We start from the raw sequence: 20,549 nt of genomic DNA on the forward strand, positions 1-20,549 counted from the left end.
ATAGCTCAAATAACAGCGCAACGCAAGAAAATAATGAAACGGGTCTTCCAGTACCCTTATCTGCACCCCTCGATTTTATCCTCACAACCCGCACCCTCATTTGTCGTGTACATCTCATCGTCAATGTGCAGCGTCAATGGGCAGTGATGTATGTCCCGGACGCCTTATTTTAGGTGACGTTGAGAACTCCAAACACATCATGGCTTGCCTTAGCATCAGATTTGATATCGGTACGAGACCGTTTCTTGTTTGGGTTCACGACAACTTCACCCCAGTGTTTTGGGACAGTGCCTGATGTACCGGAGGTAGGGCGGCTTGGCGGTGATGTGCGATGGGTGGATGTAACATGTGTTGTTGTCTCATTTGTTTGTGATGGAACGGGAGAAGCAGAGATAGGGGTGTGAAGAGTTGCTTGGGGTCGAAGGTGAGGTTGTGGTTGGATGGACCAGATATCGATGACAGAGCTGAGAGAAATGATTAGCATGAATTCAGTTCCCACCCAAAGCTAATTTGCCCATAGAATAGAACAAGGGGAAACTAGCATAGTATATATACTCACTCAGATGTCCGCTGGCAAATTGATTCCAGCGCCTCCCTCTCACGTCTCACATATTCCGAATCCGGCTGGCTTGCCTGATGAGCATGGTTGAGTGCTCCGTAGCCATACCCGGATTGATAAGGGTCCTCGTCGAGTAGACGGGAGGACTCAGGCTTTATGAAAGAAATGTTAGACAAATGTGCTCTGCGATAAGCATCCCACGTATCGCGCATCAGACCGAGGTAATGCGCGCTGAACATGGTGACAGGGAAACTAGTCCCAGACTCAGGACTCACCTCAGGAGACTCGTGGCGATTCCCGCCGAGGCAGGAGGCACAGATACCCATTTATAGGGATCGGGATCGGGAATTCAGAACCGGGGATGTTCTTGGCTGCACGTTTGCGCTATGCGATGGGCACGAGGCATTAATCACCCCAATAGTGGAGGTGCGGGTACTCTTTGTGGCAGCAGGTGAGGGAATTATCAGAAGGTAAGGAGTGTGTAATATGCGGAAAACAGAGAATATGAAATGAAACAAATGGCGCAGTAGAGAGTCACAATGTCGACAAAAAAGGACTTCTTTGAAGTTGGAGGTTGAGGCTGGGCGGTCCGTGCCATGTCATCAGGCCGTGGCCGCAGAGCGGCGTGGAAACACCGTTTTTCTTAATTTGGCATTTTGGTCTCATTCCTCTCCCCACACATCACACCATGTTTGATCTACCAAATGCCAAGCGGTATGTGAGCCTGCAATTCATCTAGCGTTTTCTCAATGCATCCACCAACTAATCTGGCCTGTATAGCGTCCGCCGCGATGAGATGCGCTCGCCAGCATCATCTCGGTCACCATCACCAGCCCCAGACGATGCCGCCGCCCAGGATGCATACGCCCGCCTAGGAAAACTACTAAATCTCGATCAATTGGATACTGCACAGGATACAACTAGCCAAGACAATGGTCCCTCACAGCCTGCCGATGACGAGGACGAGGAACAAGAATTTGAATTCCGGCTATTCAGCGCCCCCGCCAAATCAACAGAAGATACCACCAAGCCGTCAGGACAGGATACAGATGGAAAAAGCACAGAAGTTGCCACTACTCAAAAATTGAGGATCCGACTGCATTCACCTACACCGGGATCCGGCGCTGGCAGCGAGGGACGATTTGTGAAAGCCTCCCGGGGATGGGATTATTACTTCTCTACACCTTCTCTTCAGGGCACAAGGAGCGGAGAACCTACCGCCGAAGACGAGATTCGGATAGCGGAAAAGAAGAAACAGTTCGAGGATATGGCCGTTAGCGGACAACACATGCTGACATGGGCCAAATCGCTAGTCTGGGTAAGTAAATACCTACTTGGCTAGTTTTATAGCTACTAACTTAATCTATAGCCGGGCTGCCATCTCCCCTGGCGAGTCATCCATCTCAAGCGACATCAGACTAAAATGCCACGGCCAGCCAACAGTCTTCCCGTCTACGTAGTAGAGGGCGTACCTCTCTCGAAGAGTCCACTCACACGCAAGAAGCCAGGCAAGAAGCGGCGAGTGCAGCTGCGCAAGCGCGCTGCGGCCGCACAGGCTGCCAAGGAAAATGAAGCGGAGAAGCGGACTCGGAAGAACCGCGAGAGGAAACTCAAGCGCAGACAAAAAGCCAGAGAGCAGAAGGCTGCAGCGGCGGGTGTTAGTGTTGAAGATATCGCTATGGCTGATGGTGATGATCATTCCTCTGGTGGGGAGGAATGAGACTATCTAGCTTCAGGATAGATTTCTTAATGTGATACCCGTCGGAGTGTTGGTTTTCCCCTTTGTCGTCAGCAGCAACCGTATAATATATCAAATTAAAGCGGTAAGTATTACCGTTGCGTGAAGGATTCTAAAACGAATAAGCAGAGCTTTGCATGGTATTGAGTGGTCTGATCAAGGCCGATATGGAAGAAAGAAAAAAAAGCATGCATTGCATCGCTTCGTGAAACTGATTAATATACAACGCTGAGGGTATGAAACAAAATAGGGAGCGGGAAAAAAGCACTCGCAAGTTAGATCAGACTCGCAAAGAAAGGTCCAATTCTCGCCAATTAAGTGGATATCCACACTTCTACTTAGCGGGTGCATCTAGCTTCGCGTTAAAATTGTCCTTTTGTCTCGTTCAGCCAGTTGACTTACCGGTCTTACCGGCAGCTTCTGCAGGGGCAGCAGCAGCGGCCTCGGGTTGAGCAGCCGACTCTTCGACCTTAGCAGCGGGTTCCTCGGTAGCAGGGGCCTCGGTCTTAGTGACGGGCTCCTCGGGCTTGACAGCAGGCTCAGGCGCAGCAGCAGGGGCCTCGGTCTTAGTAGCAGCCTCCTCAGGCTTAGCAACAGGCGCCTCGGGCTGCACAGCGGGTTCAGGCGCAGTAGCAGGGGCCTCGGTCTTAGTAGCAGCCTCCTCGGCCTTAGCGACAGGGGCTTCAGCCTGTACAGCAGGTTCAGGTGCTGGGGCGGCAGCGGCAGCCTCAGACTCGTAATGAGTCTCAACAGGGCCGGCGGTAGCTGTCATCTCAGAAGAGGCGGCAGGCTCCGTCGTGCTCGCATCCTTTGCCTCAGGCACCTTAGCAGCATCTAGAGTAGATCAATAAGTCAGTTGGGTCTCAGACGCGCGGCGGAGTTGGTATCAAATTGATAAGAGAGTGTCATACCTGGGGCAGAGTCCGGGGTTGCAGCGGGGGCGGTGGGTTTCGCGGCAGGCGTCTCACTGGCCGCCGCAGCAGCGGCAGCGACAGGGGCAGCAGTCGCAGCAGGGGCGGGTTCAGCCTGCTGTTCGGTTGTCTTCTTAGCAGCCTTCTTGCGAAGGCTGAAGAACCGCTTGAAGCCCTTCTTGACCTGGTTAAGAGCGTCGGGTGCTGGGGGAATGTTAGCGCTATGGTTCCGAGGAGCGCAAAATCTTGGGTCGGGAGTCTAGAGGATGGGGGATGGGGGACTGTCACTCACGAACACCAGGCATCTTGATCGAGTTTGAGATCGGAGTGAAGGGAAGTTTGATAAATGTGAATTAAGATCCGATGAGGAACGCGTTGCAAATCGAAAAGGAGGAGAAGCGCGCAGTCCTTCTATTTACTCCCCACGTGACTGCCCCAATCTATGCTGTCGACTTTCCTTTTTTGTTCTTTTGGGGGCAATTAGCTTCTCGTATGTCATTTCCAATGCGTAGAGGAGGGGCTTTTATTGGCTGATCGCAATATAAATGGGTCCTATCCCGCAGCTAATCTTGGCTCTGGCAGTTATCGTGGCTGTGCTGGCGCTAATTTGCTTCCACTTTCATTTTATTTTTCTGAAACAATCTATCGATTTAGTTTATTTAGTTTCATATCATTATTAGCAGAAAGGGGAGATGTACAGCTCCTCCGAATGATTGGACTGTGAAATCCTGGGTTGTTCCATTGCTATAGATCTAGATGTAATGGATGAATGTCAAGCATAAGAGATGCAAGCAGAAAAGGTAGAGATAGCAGGGGAAAAAAATAAAAACCAATAGGAAAATAAGGAAGATAATGCCGGCGTATCAATGGTATCTGGTCCGCAAATCACTGCGCAGGGTGTTTATAACTAAAGAAATTTGAAGATGGTCAGGGCAACAGAATGCCCTAAGCCACATTGTATTAGCTCCAATCAGTCTTGATCATGAAAAACACACGTACCCAAAATGAGGAAAAATAAAGAGATTGCAATCTTAAGGTTTTGGGCGGCGATGACAACGAGTAGGACGGCACAGAGAGACCATGCGGAGGATCCCCCGATACCAAATCCTGAGACATTCTTGAACTTGAAAGCTGCATCGTCGATGACAGATTGCAAATTGGCAGCGGCAACCCTAGTTTTGGCCAGCAAAGCTTGCGATACTTGCGCGTCAAATTGAATGGCCTCCTGGGCCCGCGATTGTGCAGAGAGAGCTTCTGATTGTTGGAATTGGGCCTTTTGTAACTCGCTTGCTTTAGATTCAGATTGTTGAATGAAGGTTTCCATGTTTTTAAGTCGCTCAGAAAGTCAGTAGGAGAGTCAATGTGTGGGAAATGAGCTGGTACCTCTGTCATCCTGGTTTCTTGCTCAAGAATCATGTTCATTCGGCTGGTCAACCATTCCTATGAAAAGGGGCAAAATTTTAGTCTCACGGTATACACAAAAGGTAAATCTATATTTGACACACCATAGCAGCATCGAACCTTTGCATTCCCCGATACACTCTGGCCATATCTGAGTCAAGAACCGACTCGAGGGACAGATGTAAAGAAGATGCGAGATCCCTCTGGACAACAGCATTGCTTTCTTGAGCCAGCAACGTCTCTTGGCTTCTAGTCATTGCATCTTGATGTGCACTCCGTAGAGCTTGTTGAAGTGCTTCCACTTGGGCCGATACGTTCCGGATGTCCTAGATAAATTTTAGTGCATGTTTAAACTCCGATTTGACTTGTTAGAATTTACCTTTTCAAGGACTCCTGTTCCAGTCCGCACATTTGACAAAGCCGCAGATATAGAATCTTGAAGAGACCATATCCCAGCTTCGATTTCTCGGAGAAAATTAGCAAACATTCGTTTAAACACAGAGTCTGTCACTTCCATATCGGTGACGATCTTCTCTTGTAGAGATTGAACAGCTTGAATGAATGAGTACTGCTGTGCAGATTGTGCAGTTGCGTTTTGCAAAGCCTCTTGAAGCCCGATATTGAGCTTAAGGCTGCTCTTGGCAATGGATCGATGCAGGCCGATAAGCTCCTCTTTTTCCGTCTCCATTCGCGAGGCATGGCAGATCACAAGTGCATTCTGTCGACTATTGCTATAGGAAGTCCACCACTGGGGTCGTGACTCAAGTGTCCTGAGGCATTGCTCCAATAATCCTTTCGGGACTTCACCCGAGACAGGGTCAGAGCCTCTGTGACGACCCACAAAAGCGAATCGGTTCTTCTGTGGAGGAGGCGAGACAGTGACAGGAAGACATGAGGGAGGCATTGGGGTACCAGCACCGTCGATCTCACACAATGCCAGGCGTGCTGCATAGACGGATCGAAGATGGTCGAGCATTTCTGGACTATCGGTCTGCACGCCATCTCTGCCATCGCTGAATGTTTGACACGAGCTCACTAGTTTTGTTGCTGCAAGTCGGTTGCATGAGGGTGAAGATTTCATTGAGTCCAGAATTTTGACGGCTTCGTTGAAGATGCTGTCTTGGTCTTGCGATCGGGAACTAAGGAAAGAGATCGCGTCGATGTTTGGCGGTTTGGGTGCAATGATTGGGACACCTGCTTGGGTCAGCAAGCATATTTGAGTGACATCTGAATGCCTTACTTTGTTGAGAGGTACTCGCTCGACTCAGCTGTGCAAGTGCGAGAAAGATACATGAAAGCGCTTGAAAGCCACTGATTGTCCTCATAGTGAATAGCCTGGCTGGTTTAGTGTACGAACGTGGCTTTGGAGGGGACTAGGCTCTTGGTAACTCGTGTATATTGCTTGAGATGAATGAGTATAAGATGGTATGTGAGAAGGATGATATAAGATGGCAACAAATGGATGAAGGATGGCTTTCGAAAGTGAAACTTGACATCCAAGTTGTTTGGGTCACGCCCAGCTCCGGCTTTATTTTTTCCTGGAGAATTTCCCCTGGGGACTTGGCCTGTTATTTGGCTTATAGGTTGTTAGTGTATGGCCCGGAGAAATACTGCGAAGTTAGCGGGCTGAGGATTGCCGTATGGAATCTCAATCTCCTGGCCTTGGAACCTTCCAAAGAGAGGGCAATTATGGATAGCCATGAAATTTGTCAGATGAATTTGGGTGAGATTATACATGAAACTACATACATATGTAATTACTGCTGGATTCGGATCACTTCGACTCTTCCTTCAGCGTGACTGCCACATAGCCAGGGCCTACCACATAATATTGTTAATGGAAACCAAACGCATTAATGGAAAAGGCTACTTTGTGATGATGTTTATTCTGAGACTGGATCTAGAAACAGAAAGCATGCAAAACCGGCGTGATCTACCCTGTGTCCCAGGTAAAAGTAACAATAATGGGTTCATCTGGGGATGTACCTACATTACTAGTATGTAGTAGGTAGGTATGTAGGTAGTTTAGTGAAAGATATTGAGAAATAAGATTGGGCCGTCAGCCCCATTTTATTACGGACACGTGATGGGCTTAATATGGATTCACTGCCCAATGAAAGGTTAGCACAGCCTTCCTAAAAAAACCTCCGAATGCCTAAGTATGCAAGATACCTCAAAGCCCCACTGATCTGATCTGGGGATCCTATCAGAGTTCTCGACCGTGGGAGGTAGCCAGCGCTGTGTCCTACCTTGGAATGTATACCTAGTACATATATATACAGTAAAACCGGGTTATAACGAGCCCGGTTTTAAGAATACCTGTATTAACGAATATTTCGCTGTGTTTCATTTAATTCGATATGACCCAGTTTGCTGCAAAACAAAATAAAATTACGCCAGACACGCAAATAACGCTGAATTGGAAAATACAGTAAATATCCGTTCAGGGAGACCAAACTAATGTGAGGTCATGTTTTTTCCCTTCTTCACTATATGGATTAAGTAGCAGTGCTAGGTAGTAAATCTCACCAGTACACATAAACTCCGAATTCTTATATAAAAATGATTGCCCTCTACCCCAAAGCTTCACAGTTCAGTTCACTCAACACGTTACTCAATCAGTGTATTGATTCTTTTTTTCTTTTTCTCTTGCTTGTTCTACCATCCTAGTCCTCTAGTATGGCATCGTCTTCTTGCAACACCCACTGTGATCCTTTACATGTGCCAGATGGTTATGACTGGACTTTGACAGACTTCAACTATTCCCAATTCACCCCTCTTGTCTATCAATCCTCAACCTCTACACTGGTGCAGCCATCTGGAGTATCTACGGATCCTCTTCGATATACCTATCCCGTACAGTATCCTGTTGCATCTGTAGCGCCTAGCTTCGCTGTGTCTGCTGGCTCGCCCTCGACTTGTTCCGGTATGTGTCGCTTCAATCAAAAGGCCATACAACAACCTCCAGTCGAGAATGACTGTGCAGCTACGGCCCCCGGGGACCTGGCGATAGGCTATCTCGGCCCTAGGTACGACATCGCTGGCACCAATTTTCCAGCATCGGCTTCACCTGTCCCAAGGTCATCTCAGGTCAAAAGTACCAGAGATAGCTATACCAAGGGGAAGAGATCTTCTGCGCGTACCCAAGGGCGCCAGCGGAAACTGGAGTGAGCAACCTTGGAATTTATCATCAAGCTTTAACACACACTGACACCGTTCGTCCATTTTAGGAATCCCCAACGATTTTTCCAATGCCACTGGAAGGACTGCGGGTACCGTGATCCCTTCTCTGGAAAACCGGCGTTGCTGCGTCACATCGACACGCAGCATATAGCTCCGCGCTCGTTCGATTGCCCTTCATGCGACATGTCCTTCAATCGAAAGGACAACTTGACTGAACACCGAGGAAGAGTCCACTGGGAACGAGTTCGAAGTTGATGCTGGGTTGGTGCTGATGTTCGGGTTATGGTGCCTCATCTGTGTTGGGCCTAGGCAGAGATTCTGTCTTACGAAGAATGTTTATATTTGAACGGGTATACGTGCTTTGATTGGGATAAACTGGGATAAATCATGATAAATTGTGTCACTTCGTCAGGTTTGTTTTCACTTCTGCGTGTGGAAGGGAGGATCCGAATGGCCCTCGGGAGTTTGGATTTATGGGCACCAGGTTTCAACAACCTCTGAGAATAGACGCATACAATAAAAAACAACCCAACATCAAATTTTCTTGACACAATGGACTCGAATATTATAGCACTGTAGTTGAGAACATAATTGATTATGCTAAGATCATGATATGATGAAAGTTTGTTGGAAACTAATGATATATAGATAATCACGTGCACGCTAAACCCAATTTAGACGATCCATCTGCGAAACAAAATCCAAAGTCCGCAACACAGCATCCGACCCAACACGCGCAAATCACCATGTCGTGCTCCATACCCCAACGCTGCGCCCGCCAGCTTCTCCGAGAGCCCTTCCAGCGCGGCTCCCTACCCATCTTCCTCGCACCCGCCTTCTCCCCCGCACACAATGCTTCTCGACCACATCCCCGGCGCAGTCCCGAGTCGGAGGTGCCGCGCTCTCCATCCCCCCGGAGGTGTCATTTAAGCTCATCGATATCCCCGAGACTCTCTCCCGCACACGAGGAAAGGATATCCCCAAGTTTATGGCTGAGATTAAGGGGCCCAAGGGTAATGTGTTGTCGTTGAAATGTGGTTCGGCGGATGGATGCTAACTTGCCCGATTCGCAGGCGAGATGAGTCTCAAAATTCCCTCGTTCCTCACTATCACCCCCGATGAGACAGGTCAGAAGGCTAGTTTGTCCGTCCTGGATCAGACGATTCCTCACCAGCGTGCTATGTGGGGTATGTTCTCCTGTCTTTTCTCCGCGGCAAGCTATTATTGTCTAACACTTTACTTTTTTTTATCTAGGAACCATCCGAGCACTCCTCCAGAATCACATCCTCGGCGTCTCCGAGGGCCACGTCTGTGTTTTGAGTATGGTTGGTGTCGGTTACAGGGCTACCATCGAGGACAAGGCATCCACCGTCCAATCCGACTACCCCGGCCAAAAGTTCGTTTCCCTCAAGGTCGGCTTTTCCCACCCAATTGAGCTGGGTATCCCTAAGGGTGTTGTTGCGAGCACACCGCAACCTACCAGAATCCTGTTGGAGGGTGTCGACAAGCGGGTTGTGACCCAATTCGCGGCCGAGATCAGAGAATGGAGACGCCCCGAGCCGTACAAGGGCAAGGGTATCTTCGTCAACGGAGAGACCATCAAGCTCAAGGCGAAGAAGATCAAATAGACTGGAAGCGCATTTCTTTTTTTCAGCTACGCGGGACATTTTGTGTTTGGTTCCGTGTTTTGTACTCTTATCGTCATATATGTATTTTTTTATTCCTCTCACAAGCGATGGTATCACAAATCTACTTCAGACTGATTCTGCTCCCCGGGAGCTCAAGTGCAGTGGACGAGGCGACGAAATTAAAAATCATAAATCAATTACAGCTTCAGGACGGTCTTGACAGCGTCAATGACCTGGTCCTGGTGGGCCTTGGGGGCAGCAACGACACCCTTGTTGACAGCCAAGGTCCGGCCCTTGCTGAAATCCAAGCGGTTGCCGTAGATGTCAGTCACCTGGCCACCAGCCTCGCGAACGAGCAAGTCACCAGCAGCGTGATCCCAGATCTTCTCCTGGTAGTCCTTCTTGACGGGGAGACGCAGGTAGACGTCACCAGCACCGCGGGCAATGGAGCAGTACTTGGCCTGCGAGTCCAGTCGCACGCTGGGGGCGGTGATGCCAAGAAGCTGAGCAACGGCAGCGTTGTCGCCCTGGGCGGAGTGAGCAGCCTCAACACCTTCACAGAAGACAGCGTCGGAGATCTTAGCGACGGGACGCATGGAGATGGGCTTGCTGGCAGCAAGAGTACCACTGGTCAGAGGACGGCTGGTGGCACCCTCACCGAGGATAGCGGAGAACAGGACACCGTTTCCGGCAGTCGCGGACTGCTGGGCACCGGTGCTGGCATCAATGGGGGCAGCATCGTCGACGGGGAGGTTAGGAGTACCAATAGCACCGACCTTGACGTCACCGTCAACCATCAAACCGAGACATACGGCGTACTGGCCGCCACGGAGGAAGCCCTTTGTGCCGTCGATGGGATCGAGGGCCCAGATGCGGCCCTTGGGACCACCGGCGCTGTTGCCGCTGTCAATGATGTCCAGCATGCTCTGCTCACTGGTGAGAGGGCCACCCAGAATATTATCGCTCTCCGCATCATCCAGCTTGATGTCCTTGACCAGGCGCCAGATCTCAGCACTGAGGTCCTTGTCCTCACGCAGGGAGCTGGCCTCCTCCTCGGCGACGATCTCGTCGTTGGGGAAGTTTTTGCGGATGGCGGAGATGATCAGGGCCTGAGCGCCGAAGTCGCCAATGGTGACAGGGGACTTGTCATCCTTGGAGACTGTGCCCTTGGCCTTCTCGAAGAAGACCTTCTGTGTAAGGAGACACGCCCGCTGGACGGCCAATTCGGCGATGTAGCGTTCCTGTTGGTAAGACATGATTGTAGGTTGGTTGGAGGAGAGGTGGGGGAGGAGGAGGGAAAGACGAGAGCGGGATTTGAGAGCCACGCTGACGACTAGAATAAGGGTGGAGCAGACCACGAAGCGGGACAGTACGCGTAACAAATAGGAGCGTGGGGATGGATCTGTCCGGTGAGTAGACGAAAGCTTCATCCGAGATCAATTGGCAAGAAATGTAGCCAGGATTGACTACTCTTGCTTTCTCGGGGTCTTATTGGTTACTATTAGATCGCTCAAGTCGATTAATGACCTTCTTTCTCATGTAGTTGGCCTCAGGCATTTTAGACCCCGCCCTAATCCCCTTTGGGTCGGAATAGTCACGAGGAGTCGATAAGCTTAAACTATCTCAACATTGTTTTGAACTCCCTCTTGCCCTGTAACAAGGCCATTTTGCAATTTGGGTCCTTCTTGAACAAACTGGGAACCGCCTACATATCCTCTCTGCATTCGCGCCACTTTCATTGCGCTTATTAGATTAACGCGCGCCAAGACCCCCTGGGGCCTCCGACGTCACCGACACCACGTGAAGGTACCGCGAAAGCTCTCTGAGTCCTGTGTTTGTCTTTCACACCGTTAATCCCTTTCCGGCATTTTTCTAGCGAATCAACCTGTATCCTATCGCCGCTCATACTCTATACATACACACCCAATTCCTGCCAACCCTTTGTGTAAACAACGCCGTGCGGGGTCATTACTATACCGACATCGCAACGTGGGGTGATAGTGGGCTGTTTGATACTAGGGACAATTTTCGATTCCCCAAACCTGTTGCTCCTCAAACCAAGTATACACTATTTTAGAGGGTATCCCTTTAATACGCCAATATGTTCCAATCCTCCGTGAGTCACCGGGTGAAGATCGTACACCCTCCCAGCACCGACTGATAGGGAGTTCAATAGAAACCGTACTCGGCAGTGACCGTACAAATTGAGGTCTTAACGAGCGAACAATATGAGGTCGAAGATTCGAGTGGTATTGTCGACCTAGTGGAAGTTGTTCGCATCCAGGCCAGCGGCCCGATGGAAGCAAGTCGGGCTCTTCGCAAGAAGCTGTAAGTCTACGACTATTGAAAGTGCTCAAAATCAGTCTGACCAATCCAGAAAATACGGCAATCTCCATCGACAACTGCGGGCACTTACTATTCTCGACTTCCTTGTCCAGAATGCTGGTGAACGTTTCTTGCGCGATTTCGCCGATGAGGCGTTGCTTGAACGTCTGCGCATCGCAGCTACTGATTCCGTTTCCGATCCACTCGTTAAACAGAAATGCAAACAGATTTTTGGACAATGGGCGACGACTTATAAGGACACCCCTGGTATGGCGAAGGTCACGGCGCTATACAAACAAGTTCCCAAGCGAAAGCAGCCTGCGACGCAGGCAAAAGCCAAGGTTCTCCGTGAGGGGTCGACTTCGAATTCCAACGAGCCCCCGATGGGTCATGTTGTATCCGTGTCAGGGGGCAGTGGACCATCCACTCTGCTGACCAGTCCCAAAGAAAAGTCCAAGTCCAAGAAAGTCAAGAAAGATAAGAAATTATCAATTAGCCACAAGAGGTTCGATCTGGAAAAGGAACGCCCGGAGATCCTGCAAGCGCTCGCTGCCTCTTCTGTTGCTAGCACCAACTTGTTGAATGCTCTGAAACTCGTCAATCGCGAGACGCAGCGAGTGAGCGAGGATGCGGAATGCAGTCACCGATTCGATAAATGCAAGGAGCTTCGTCACACGATCCTTCGATACATCCAGTATATAGAAACCGAGGAGTTCCTGGGCGGCCTGATCCATGCGAATGAGGAGCTGGTGGATGCATTGATGGCATTCGAGGTGCTAGATAAGAGCGTGGACTATGACAGCGATAGTGAGGACGACTTTTTGGAAGGAAATTGGAAGCAAAGACATGGGCTTGGACTGCAAGACTCGGACGTGAATGACGGCCTTGCTGGGCTAAACATCAATCCCCCAAAGCCACTACGGCCGAACCGTCCTGATAGCTTGCCTCTTGCATCTTCGTCGCAACACTCACGCCAAATCTTTGACAGTGATAGTGAGTCGGAAGAAGAGGACGACGAAGACAACCCCTTTGGTGACAGAAATGCTATTAAGACACCGGGCGTTGAGAAACCTGGACTTACTTGGTACGTCATTCTTCCTCTCTCTATTACGCCTCATGTTATTAACATCCCTGCAGGAAAGAGGTCTGATTCATGTGATTACATAGGTGAAGCTCGCGGTCTTTGTTTTGCGCTTTGCGGTTTTTGTTTCTTTCGTACATTGTCTGGTCTAGTGCTTGATCGGTATACCCAAAGCTATTGGCTATCGTGTTGCTGAAAGGTGAACATCCATTTTGATCGCTGGCGTCTCGGGTGTGTATATTCTTAAATCGATTGGACATTGATTGCATCACAATTTCTGTGAACCCTTTTTGGAATTCAGGGTTCAAGATATATAATAGCCTGTTTTGACTTCCAAGGTTAGCTTGTAGCCCTAACGCCGAACATTTGTAAACACGATGATAAATCAGCAGTGTTTGCATGAAACACATCAAAGGATGACCGATTAGTCAATTAGCGCCGAGAATTAGTTAGATGACGCCTCCAACAGCTGCCTACAAAGCGCCCCCACCCTAGCTCGGCTTACTCGATAGACCTATAAAACAACGTGCAACCCCCAATAATCGAGGACACCAGACACATTCCTCCTCAAGACACCAAACACAGGCCGTCTATTCTATTCAAAGAGAAGACAAAATGCCAGTAACCGAACTTGCCCTCCTCCGCCTGAAAGCGCAAGACGCCCACTCTTCTACCAAAAGCGGCCTCTTAGAAGCCCAAAAGAAACAGACAGGATACTCAGACTATCAAGTCACATACCTCCGCCAGATTGAAGACCCATCATACTTTTATTTACTAGGCGGGTGGGAATCCGTCGAGAAACATACAGGCGAAGGCCAATGGCTTTCATCCGAAGTCAACCAGAACCTGCTTGCGCAGTTGCAGAGTGACCTTGATGTTAGCTGGATGTTTCACTTGGATCTTGATGTGAGCTTTCCACCAATCTTGACGTTGAAATGACATCCTAGTTCAATGGCGGTATCAAGAGATATAAGCTAACGACTTGGACAGCCATCTACGTCTCAAATCCCACTAGATGCACCTGTTCTCGCTATAACTCGATGCTTTGTCGAGGTTAGCAAGAAAGATGAATTTGACGCTGTTTTCAAGGCTGCTGTGTCTTATTTAAACGCATACACGGCTCCGTTCTCTGCCTGCGGTGCGTGTCGAATCGATAAAGAGGGCGAGGATGAGGAATTTGTTCTGTTCAGTGGGTGGAATAAAATTCAGGATCATATTGCTTTCGGGGAGTCTGAGGCTTCTAAGGAGTTTGGAAAGCTTAAGGCGTTGATGAAGGACGTGGATGTTAAGCATGTGCATGTTGAGAAGTGGGAGTGATTTACTATGTATGTACTTTCATTTATCTATGTGGTATCTCTCGTGAGGTTATTATATTATGTCCTGGGTACGGAAGTACCGTTGAGAATAAATTGTACCAATGCTTTCCTACCATCCAGTTTCAGTGGTGCCTCTATATGCATGGCGCCGAGGACATCTTTCCTCTTGATCTCTAAGCCGAGAGATTTGGCATGCTGTTCTAACTGGGCTGGCACGTATGACGGAATGACTTCATCTTTCTCGGCAGATAGAAGAAATATGGGCGGAAGCGAGCGAGGTATTGAAGCCGTAGCTTCAGGATTGGGGGTTTGAGACAGAGATTGGTCCCTCCATGTAGCCATTTGCTTCATCTTCGCCTTAATATCCCAAGTATTCCAAGAGAAGGGCCAAAGATACCTATACGGAAGCCATTTCTGAGGGTAGAGGCTGATGAGCATATCTTTGATGCTAGATGTTGGCGCCTCCAAGATGAGCCTGGAAATGGGCGCCAGGGGCTTGTTATTGCTTGTATTTGAGGAGTTTCGCCCTTCATGTTGGCGGGCAATATACGTAGATACTGCTGAGCTTGCAACAGCAGCACCAAGACTGTGTCCCCAAATCATAATTTCAAGATCAGTTTCTGGGGACGCATATGTTTCTGAAATCCAGTTCAAGAATGCCTGGGCGTCCATCTCAATTCCGGATTGTGTGGCGCGACCAGATGATTTCCAGTAGCCACGGTATGATAAAGCAGCGATAGTATATTGAGACACTTCGGGGCTAGACGTAGGAGATGAAGTTGATCTTGATGTTTCCGCAATTGCGCGCAAGACCTGAGAGAGAATAGGCAATCGCATAGGGGTCGATCCGCCATTGCCTTGGAAGTAACAAATCACAACGGATTTCTTTCGCTTGGGATTTCGTTTTCCCCTGATCTTTATTTTGTAAAGCATCGGGGTTTGAAACAGCCTTGTGGTCTCTGTAAGGAACCGGAATATGGCCTTCGCAAATGGCTAATTTAGTCCCATCCAAACTGCGAATCTGCTTCTCCTCCCACTGCACTGGTTTACACTCAGACTTATAGTCTGAAATAACCTCAGATCTTGTGAATGGAGGCAACCAGGAAAGGTAGAGGAGCTTGTTTTGCATGACGATGATCCAGAAACATTTCCAGGTCCATAGACCGAGTAGAAGTCCGATGAACATTAGGGATGGGACAGCAAAGCTTGGAATAGCAGCCGTAATTAAATTTCGTGATTGAACATTCGATTGTACATTTTGAACGACGCTCGGCCTTTTTCTTGTCATGCTGTGGATGCCATTGATGCCATTGATGCCATTTGACGGGATGTTATTATACGGACTTGGCGATGGTTGCCATGTGCGGGTTGGTGTTACTCTTGCGTTTGAACCGCGTAGCGCGCGTCGCAGGACCCAGCGTGCCAGCATCAGCAGAATTGGTTGCCAAGGTATTGGCTGGGTTGGAGGTTGTTGGATGTTGCGATTTACTGGGTGGAGTCTTGTAGCCACAGCGGCGGACTAGGCCTTGACTCAGCAATTCCAACACCCGTAGACTCTGGGGGCAGCCGCCCCAGGATCAGGTCCAAGGTGAACTGTGAAGCAATCATTCGCGCTCAATCGATGTATGTTTTCCCCAATAATTTGTAATGTGGCTAAGATGGGATAATCATTTTATTTGATCATTCTAACTTAGAAATATGTAAAAAAATAGATTCAATTTGAATCACGCAGACAAAATAGATATATTCCATTAGAGTCACCGAACAAAATCGAAGCTCCAACACGCGATGAAAATGATAGCAATGTGAATATTCAAATGGGTATTGTGAGTCGTCATCTGGAATCATGATATGAAAAAGAACAAAACGCAACCGCATGAACAGAAAGGAGAAAGACGAATCCTTTCCCAAGACGCCAAAAGACGAAAATTGCAAACCAGCCATGCAGTGATGCAAAATGAATTCTCACAGCACCTTCGATCTCATCCACTCACTCGTACCAACTCCAAGGTTCAACCCATTCCGCTCCCACCAACGCCGTACACGACCCTCAGCACCAGAGCTCGGATCAGCATCCTCAAGCGCTTCCTCAATGTCACAAGTCTTGAATTCAACCCGCATACCGCAGGATTTCCACCACTGCAGAACGTGGTCGTGGCCGTTCTTCGTCGGGCCAACCAGCACCTGGTTATCGAAGATCATCTTCGGGCCCTTGAGTTTATACCAGAATTCAAGGACATGGACATGGCCGTGCGTGCTCGCGATACGGGCAACGTTCTCGGCATGGCTGTATGGGATCCCTGATGCGTCCCACCAAGCAAGAGATTCAGTGCGACCTGACTGCGCTGCGAGTAGGACGGATTTGCCGACTTTGAGAGGTAAGGGGTTGGACAGTGGGGCGTTGGCGGAGGCGGTTTTCCACCAGTCGAGTACAGGGACGCGACCCTCGGCGCTGGCGGCTTCGAGGGCGCGCTCGCTGTATCGTAGTGGGAGCCCTGAGTGGAGCCACCAATCTAGTACGTCGATGAACCCGGCTCGGGAGGCGCCGTCCATGGCGTCGGCCATGTACTCTTTGTTTGGGAGAGCGGGCGCATCGCGCCACCATGTCAGTACGTTCGGGTTGCCATAGATGGCGGATGCTCGGTATGGGATATTTGTGAGTCGAGAGGTTGTCCAGAGGAGGTCCAGGTGGTTTTCGGTGAGATAAGAGAGGATATCGGTACGGGAGAATTTGACAATGAGGTGGCAAGCGAGATCGGAGAGCGGTTTCCAGCGAGGTAAGGCATCAATGCGCTTTTTGATTGCTGCGAAGGATCCTCGCAAGATAGTATATTCGAGTGTGGCAGTAGTGGACATTTTGGGTAGATGGCTCTGCCATTCTTGAGGGACGGGGAGATGAGTAGGAATGCCCACGGCTTTCGCTGTTTCCCAGTCTCTTAGTTGATCCTCAAAGACATTCAGCCATATTTCCAAAGGTAAAAAATCGGTATTGCCCGTATGTTTCGTCTGTGGTGTGGAGCCGGTGGCATTTGCAGATGTAGATTTTGATGCAGTTTTAGCTGGGACCGTGGCGCCATGGGCGATTGTTCTGGTCGACAGGGTAGCTTCCCACGGGGGTAATTTTAATGTTGTCTCCAGTGTCTGGTGTAACTCCTTCAGCCCGTCCCATGGTAGTATTGTCAGGTCTTCAGGCCCGCTCGACTTCCAGAGCACAGGTTTAACGGTGCGAATCCAAGGCCAAAAACGACTTATTTCATCGAGTTGCCGAGTGCTGAGCGGGTGGTCCCATTCCGACACCGTCATTCCGGGAATGAGGATCACAGGTTTCTTCGAGACCCAGCCACGAAGAAGCGCCAACGTCAAGGTATTCGTCAAGCCAGCCAGCATCGCCCCGAGAGCTCCGGCATCGATAGGTGCAACTAACAGCATGTCCGCCCATTCGCATAGTTCCGCTGTCTTCGCTTTGAGCCATTTCCGCGCGCCGGTTTTCTTATCAAATGTTTGGCTGTCGACTGTATCCATATAGTGGGGGATTTTGTTGGTGCCCGTGAGCAAAGCGGATGGTTCGTCTGTGATCAGTCGTAGTTCGATGTATGGGTTCTGAACGAGGGACGGGAGGACGGTGTCGGCGAAAGCACTATCCGTCGACAAGAGCAATCGGCGGCGCCGAGGTTGGGATGATGTCGCATTTTGCACCGCTTTGCCTCCAATCACGGTTTCCTTACAGCCTCCATCCACCTCCATATCACTTGACCACGACCCCTTTGTAATGCTATTCCCTTTTGTAGTCGGTGAGGTATTATATCGAAATCCCACTGCCATGCCAATGTGACCGATAGGGCGAGCTGAACTGTGTGAGGATACGGCGGTCGGATCGAAGAAGTCTCGAGGGACAGTATAGGTAGGCGCAAATAGTAGAAGAGAATCGAGGTCGAGAGGCGATGAAACAAGATCAATTGGGGACTTCCGTACTGTACGTAGAGATAAGTTATCGGACTGGTGGTCTGATCAGAGCCCAATCATGCAACCCAGGAATTGAAATCGAGCCTGTCGCTATATTTTGTGCAACGGCGATCAACTGGGTTTCCTCGAGCGGTGAGGTCGTTGAGTTGTCTGGATGCGTCGCCACGTCTTTGCCACGCCGGACGTGATTAGCTGCCGAATGAACCGTGTCGTTTCACAGCGAAAAAAAGGCCGAGATCCGTTGAAGGCGGAAATCGACCAATGACAAAGAGCCAAAATTCAAGTTCGAAGGTCTTCGGCGGTTAAAGGCGGGGCCGGACAGTAGGAGTCCAGGTTGATTGGCCAGTTGTTGGGCAGAAGCGGTCAATGCCTAAGATCAACATGCTCTTGGTATAACTTCAGCTCCGTTCAACTTTCAGAAATACTTGTTTCATGCTTTTCTATTGGGCTGTTCCTGTAGATTACTGCTGCTGACTTATCGAGCTCATGTCGGTTCATTATTTAAATGCGAATCCCGCCACTGCGACGCAAAAGAGTTGAACTAGATCAATCCGGAGGTGCTTTATATACATGCTGATCTATATAACAAATACTCAGGCATTTTTCTATGCCCAAATGAATGCTCACTCTATCGTCGGGCCAGATTGTTATGCAGCTTGTGCTCTCTCATAGCAAGACTCGTCAATGCTCCCAGGACGGCCACGCCCAACAATGTCACGAATACCGCCCGCAAGGAGGCCATGTATGCGTCAAGCACTCCGGGTGTAAGATCTGCGGGCATCTTCCAAATCTCGTCTAAGTTATCTCGAAGCCGGCCAATCAGCTCCTTGGCGTCCTCGCGCTCACCGAGTCGAGACCAAAGCCCAAGCTTTAGGGTGTTCTGGAAGACAGCCGAAGCAACCGTGATACCAATCGTACTTCCAGTGCTGCGGAAGGCATACGAAGCAGATGTCACAACCGCATGGTGCTGGTGGTCTACAGAAGAGATGAGCGCCACCAGGGTGATGGTTAGCATGCTACCGTAGGATGTACCACCCAGGAAGAAATAAAGGAACGGTAGTCCCACGGGCGTGTAGAGATTTAAAGTGCAGATGAGGCCAGCGGATAGCACCTGAATAGCCATGGCAACGTAATTGAGGAATGCATACCGACCGCTGGCACGCATGATAAGACCCGACCCCAATGAGCCAATCGAGGTGCCAACCGCCTGCGGGATCAATCGCGCCCCGGCAGCAGTCGCAGAGAATCCCTGTACCTGGAAGTACACAGGTAGGTAAAAGAGGAGGCCAAATACGGCCATGGTACCGAACCAATTGGTTAGACAAGCAGCTGCCACGGTGCGGTTTAGTAGAAGGCGCACGGGAATGACAGGCTCAGAAGCAACCATGGCTTCCACGTAGATGAACAGACCTAGGAAGACTGCAGAGGAAACCAGTGATGCCAGCACTAGAGGGTGGGCCCAAGGCACCTGGTTTCCGCCGGTGTTGAGGCCAAGCAATAATGTGACTAGTGTCAGAACCAGAGTGATAGCGCCGAGGAAATCAACGCGTTTGATGCGCGCGGTATCGGACTCTTTCACGGGAATGTCGACTTTAATTGCGACTAGAATGCACGAGATGATCAGGAAGGGAACCTGGAGCAAAAACGCCCATCTCCATCCCAGAGTGTCGTTGATCCACCCGCCAAATACACCTCCAAGTCCCATGCCCGCACCGTAGCAGATGTTTCCGATGCCCTGCCAGATGCCTCGCTTGCGGAGAGGGATCAGGTCAGAAGTGACGAAGGTCGAGATCGCGGTAAGACCACCTCCTCCGACACCTGCCACGACGCGACCAAGGATGATAACCCATTGCGCTCTTGCCAGGCCGCAGATCAAGTTGCCAAGGGCGAAGAAAACATTGGAGAACACAAGCCCCCAGCGACGAGAGTAAATATCAGTCAATCGGCCACTGAGAGGCTGACAGGCAGCATTGGAGATCAGATAAGAAGTGGCTAGCCACGAGAGCAGTGAGAATGAGTTGAAGGACGAAGAGATGGGTGCGGAGAGCGTCGCGACGATCGTTGTATCTATGATGAAAGTTAAAGTTAGCAATCTTTGTTTTTCGTGAAAGAGTCCGACTCCATACCGAGAGCAGCCAGGAAGACACCGAGCCAAATGCTTCCGAGGATCCAAATCAGCTCTTTGGTACTGGGTTCCTGGGGAAGTGGGGTATTCTCATTGGCATCGGGCGCATTCCGAAGGAGGGGCGTCTGCTCGGATGCGGGCTCTCTGGCAGTGTCATCCACAGACATGTTGTAATTTCCAAGAGTGAACTGAAGTTTTCCAACAGGGAGATTGCCAATGATATGCTTGGAGCCTCGGCGGAATCTCCGAAGGGATTGCGGAGAGGTGGGGTCGGCTATAGCGGCTGGAGCGAGTGTCTTATTGGTTGATGTATACTCCG

At 49.9% G+C, this 20,549-nt stretch overlaps 11 protein-coding genes across 11 annotated transcripts; 4 read left to right on the forward strand and 7 right to left on the reverse strand.

Annotated features, from left to right (window-relative positions):
- Positions 1 to 169: 169 nt before the first annotated feature.
- Positions 170 to 798, reverse strand: N7487_001452 (LAMTOR1/MEH1 family protein; the record flags this gene model as incomplete). The annotated part of the gene is made up of 2 exons (XM_056869200.1): positions 170 to 464; positions 560 to 798. 2 exons carry the CDS (start codon positions 796 to 798, stop codon positions 170 to 172), a joined length of 534 nt encoding a protein of 177 aa, XP_056733984.1.
- Positions 799 to 1,247: 449 nt separating this feature from the next.
- N7487_001453 (DUF2011 domain-containing protein) lies at positions 1,248 to 2,279 on the forward strand (the record flags this gene model as incomplete). The annotated part of the gene is made up of 3 exons (XM_056869201.1): positions 1,248 to 1,273; positions 1,340 to 1,877; positions 1,929 to 2,279. 3 exons carry the CDS (start codon positions 1,248 to 1,250, stop codon positions 2,277 to 2,279), a joined length of 915 nt encoding a protein of 304 aa, XP_056733985.1.
- Positions 2,280 to 2,682: 403 nt separating this feature from the next.
- On the reverse strand, positions 2,683 to 3,513 carry N7487_001454 (uncharacterized protein; the record flags this gene model as incomplete). Its single annotated transcript, XM_056869202.1, has 3 exons — positions 2,683 to 3,131; positions 3,209 to 3,412; positions 3,501 to 3,513. 3 exons carry the CDS (start codon positions 3,511 to 3,513, stop codon positions 2,683 to 2,685), a joined length of 666 nt encoding a protein of 221 aa, XP_056733986.1.
- A 602-nt stretch (positions 3,514 to 4,115) lies between these two features.
- Positions 4,116 to 5,934, reverse strand: N7487_001455 (uncharacterized protein; the record flags this gene model as incomplete). The annotated part of the gene is made up of 6 exons (XM_056869203.1): positions 4,116 to 4,153; positions 4,208 to 4,544; positions 4,592 to 4,648; positions 4,714 to 4,935; positions 4,989 to 5,803; positions 5,850 to 5,934. 6 exons carry the CDS (start codon positions 5,932 to 5,934, stop codon positions 4,116 to 4,118), a joined length of 1,554 nt encoding a protein of 517 aa, XP_056733987.1.
- Positions 5,935 to 8,344: 2,410 nt separating this feature from the next.
- Positions 8,345 to 9,420, forward strand: N7487_001456 (mitochondrial 54S ribosomal protein uL6m; the record flags this gene model as incomplete). The annotated part of the gene is made up of 4 exons (XM_056869204.1): positions 8,345 to 8,367; positions 8,471 to 8,805; positions 8,866 to 8,979; positions 9,047 to 9,420. The coding sequence occupies 4 exons, from the start codon at positions 8,345 to 8,347 to the stop codon at positions 9,418 to 9,420; spliced, it is 846 nt and encodes a 281-aa protein (XP_056733988.1).
- A 197-nt stretch (positions 9,421 to 9,617) lies between these two features.
- On the reverse strand, positions 9,618 to 10,850 carry N7487_001457 (3'(2'),5'-bisphosphate nucleotidase; the record flags this gene model as incomplete). The annotated part of the gene is made up of 1 exon (XM_056869205.1): positions 9,618 to 10,850. One exon carries the CDS (start codon positions 10,848 to 10,850, stop codon positions 9,618 to 9,620), a length of 1,233 nt encoding a protein of 410 aa, XP_056733989.1.
- A 671-nt stretch (positions 10,851 to 11,521) lies between these two features.
- Positions 11,522 to 13,022, forward strand: N7487_001458 (LSB5 family protein; the record flags this gene model as incomplete). The annotated part of the gene is made up of 3 exons (XM_056869206.1): positions 11,522 to 11,536; positions 11,597 to 11,748; positions 11,798 to 13,022. 3 exons carry the CDS (start codon positions 11,522 to 11,524, stop codon positions 13,020 to 13,022), a joined length of 1,392 nt encoding a protein of 463 aa, XP_056733990.1.
- A 419-nt stretch (positions 13,023 to 13,441) lies between these two features.
- On the forward strand, positions 13,442 to 14,143 carry N7487_001459 (uncharacterized protein; the record flags this gene model as incomplete). The annotated part of the gene is made up of 2 exons (XM_056869207.1): positions 13,442 to 13,732; positions 13,817 to 14,143. The coding sequence occupies 2 exons, from the start codon at positions 13,442 to 13,444 to the stop codon at positions 14,141 to 14,143; spliced, it is 618 nt and encodes a 205-aa protein (XP_056733991.1).
- Positions 14,144 to 14,199: 56 nt separating this feature from the next.
- N7487_001460 (uncharacterized protein) lies at positions 14,200 to 15,075 on the reverse strand (the record flags this gene model as incomplete). Its single annotated transcript, XM_056869208.1, has 1 exon — positions 14,200 to 15,075. The coding sequence occupies one exon, from the start codon at positions 15,073 to 15,075 to the stop codon at positions 14,200 to 14,202; it is 876 nt and encodes a 291-aa protein (XP_056733992.1).
- Positions 15,076 to 16,107: 1,032 nt separating this feature from the next.
- N7487_001461 (uncharacterized protein) lies at positions 16,108 to 17,886 on the reverse strand (the record flags this gene model as incomplete). Its single annotated transcript, XM_056869209.1, has 1 exon — positions 16,108 to 17,886. The coding sequence occupies one exon, from the start codon at positions 17,884 to 17,886 to the stop codon at positions 16,108 to 16,110; it is 1,779 nt and encodes a 592-aa protein (XP_056733993.1).
- An 847-nt stretch (positions 17,887 to 18,733) lies between these two features.
- N7487_001462 (uncharacterized protein) lies at positions 18,734 to 20,397 on the reverse strand (the record flags this gene model as incomplete). The annotated part of the gene is made up of 2 exons (XM_056869210.1): positions 18,734 to 20,172; positions 20,232 to 20,397. The coding sequence occupies 2 exons, from the start codon at positions 20,395 to 20,397 to the stop codon at positions 18,734 to 18,736; spliced, it is 1,605 nt and encodes a 534-aa protein (XP_056733994.1).
- Positions 20,398 to 20,549: the final 152 nt, after the last annotated feature.

This window comes from Penicillium crustosum (assembly GCF_028827405.1).
Source record: "Penicillium crustosum strain IBT 35664 chromosome Unknown utg000001l_segment0_segment0, whole genome shotgun sequence".
Taxonomy (NCBI): domain Eukaryota; kingdom Fungi; phylum Ascomycota; class Eurotiomycetes; order Eurotiales; family Aspergillaceae; genus Penicillium; species Penicillium crustosum.